Source organism: Triticum aestivum, chromosome 2B, assembly GCF_018294505.1.
Source record: "Triticum aestivum cultivar Chinese Spring chromosome 2B, IWGSC CS RefSeq v2.1, whole genome shotgun sequence".
Lineage (NCBI taxonomy): Eukaryota > Viridiplantae > Streptophyta > Magnoliopsida > Poales > Poaceae > Triticum > Triticum aestivum.
This window is the reverse complement of record NC_057798.1, coordinates 774,909,144-774,911,541: the sequence shown is the minus strand read 5'-3', so window position 1 is coordinate 774,911,541 and position 2,398 is coordinate 774,909,144. Positions and strand designations below refer to the sequence as shown.

General features: G+C 58.8%; 1 protein-coding gene across 1 annotated transcript; it reads left to right on the top strand.

Annotated features, from left to right (window-relative positions):
• Positions 1-385: 385 nt before the first annotated feature.
• LOC123042659 (cysteine protease 1) lies at positions 386-2,173 on the top strand. Its single transcript, XM_044465069.1, has one exon. It carries the CDS (start codon positions 498-500, stop codon positions 1,902-1,904), a length of 1,407 nt encoding a protein of 468 aa, XP_044321004.1. The 5' UTR covers positions 386-497; the 3' UTR covers positions 1,905-2,173.
• The last annotated feature ends 225 nt before the right edge of the window (positions 2,174-2,398 follow it).

The window sequence follows — 2,398 nt, the reverse complement described above, 5'->3', positions numbered from 1 at the left end:
TTTTCTAGTTACGTTGTAACCCGATTACATGTTTATTTCCTGAACCAAAGACGTTCCCCGGCTGCTAGTTTGGGATACTACGTGGTACATGGTGATACTCCGACCGCAGTTGGTCTCGTACGGCATACTAGTTGGGACTTCGGACCAGTGCACGTCACGGCCGTCCGATCTGAATCGAAAACAGTTACCGTACCACGTCAAAGTTGTCAGTATGCGTCTCCACCGTTGGATCTGAGGTCGAATCGACTTGCGCGCCAAACTACCTCACTGCCGTGTCGGTCTCGCCCACGTCAATCAGAACCCGATCACGACTCCAGGTCGTGTCGACCAGACCAGTATATATAATCACCAGCCGATCCCTAAAGTCCAAACTCCAAAACCACAAGTCGATCGATCGAAACAAATTGCCACCTCGTACGTACGTGACAGAATAGCTTTCGATCGAGCCTCGAGTCCTCGTACTGCCGTGACGACCTAAGCCGAGTGCCGCGGCAGCCATGGCAGGTCGCGGAGCGGCCGCCGCAGCGGTCACCTTGGTGCTCCTCGTCATCTTCGCCGCCTCCTCGCCTGCAGCCGCCGCCCACGTCGACGAAGCGGCTGAGCATGGTGCGCGGGGGCTGACGCGGCGGACGGAGACGGATGTGCGGGCGATGTTCGACGCGTGGCTGGCGCGGCACGGCCGCTCCTACAACGCGCTCGCCGAGTACGTCCGCCGGTTCCGCGCGTTCCGAGACAACCTAGACTTCGTCGAAGCGCACAACGCTCGTGCCGCGCAGCGCGGTGGGTTCCGCCTCGGGATGAACCGCTTCGCCGACCTCACCAACGCCGAGTTCCGCGCTGCCTACCTCGGCGCCGGCGCCGCTGGCAGGGCCCGCAACGCCGTCGGCGAGCGCTACCGGTACGAAGCTAATGACGTGTTGCCAGAGTCCGTGGACTGGAGGGAGAAGGGCGCCGTGGCGGCCGTCAAGAACCAGGGCCAGTGCGGCAGCTGCTGGGCGTTCTCCACGGTTGCCGCGGTGGAAGGCATCAACAAGATCGTCACCGGCGACCTCGTGACGCTGTCGGAGCAGGAGCTCGTGGACTGCTCTCGCAACGGGCATAACAGCGGGTGCAACGGCGGCATCATGGACGACGCCTTCGACTTCATCGTCCGGAACGGCGGCATCGACACCGAGGATGACTACCCCTACACCGCCAAGGAGGGCAAGTGCGACCTCGCCAAGAAGGCCCGCAAGGTCGTCTCCATCGACGGCTTCAAGGACGTGCCCGCCGACGATGAGGCATCGCTGATGAAGGCCGTGGCGCACCAGCCGGTGAGCGTCGCTATCGAGGCCGGCGGGCGCGAGTTCCAGCTCTACGAGTCCGGAGTCTTCACGGGCCGGTGCGGCACGGAGCTCGACCACGCCGTTCTGGCGGTGGGCTACGGCACGGAGGCGGACGACGGCAAGGACTACTGGCTCGTGCGCAACTCGTGGGGTCCGGGCTGGGGCGAGGGCGGATACATCCGGATGGAGCGCAACGTGACCGCGCGTGCCGGCAAGTGCGGCATCGCCATGTTCGCGTCCTACCCCGTCAAGACCGGGCCCAACCGGAAGCCGGCACCACCGGCGCGGGAGGAGAAGTGCGATCGCTACAGCTCGTGCCCGTCGGGGAGCACATGCTGCTGCACGTACGGCGTGAGGAGCGTGTGCCTGGCGTGGGGGTGCTGCCCGGCCGAGGGCGCCACCTGTTGCAGGGACCGGGCGACCTGCTGCCCGTCGGAGTACCCCGTTTGCAACGCTGGGAAACGAACCTGCACCAAGAGCAAGGGAAGTCCGTACACCGTGGATGCGCTGCCCCGGACGCCGGCGAAGCGACAGAGAACCGCGGTCTCAGAGCTTGTTGATTCCATCTTTTCGATGTAGGCCGTTTTAGTTATATATACAGGTTACAGTAATTTGTTTTTTTTTTTCGATTGTCCTGATAATGTAGCAGTCTTTCTTGGGAACTAGCTGGAGTCATTGTACATACATACATATTAATGCATTATCTAGTTTTCTCCTTAAGAAGTGTTATATATTGAACAGTTGTTTCAAACATTTGTTGATCTATCGGTTGACATATGCATGACCTAGTTTTCAAGTGATCTATCGGTCACCCTTGCTAATTCGATCCACAGTTGTTTCAAATTTTAGGATGCTTGGGATCACAGTACGGGGCAACTTGCATGACAGCCGATTTTGGACACTTTTAACCTATTTTCCAAGAAACTAGCACAAACGCCCGTGCATTGTAACGGAAAAGAAAATTGGCGTGTGTGCACAAAATTGTCCGCCGTAGTGGTACAACGGCATCAGTATAGTGTCACCTGACAGCGACAAACAGGTGTACACCGTGATTTTGAAGAAGAAAGAATCTA

Bases quoted from the DNA above. Each gene is read 5' to 3' on its own strand.
- LOC123042659 (XM_044465069.1), top strand. From the start codon at position 498: ATGGCAGGTCGCGGAGCGGCCGCCGCAGCGGTCACCTTGGTGCTCCTC.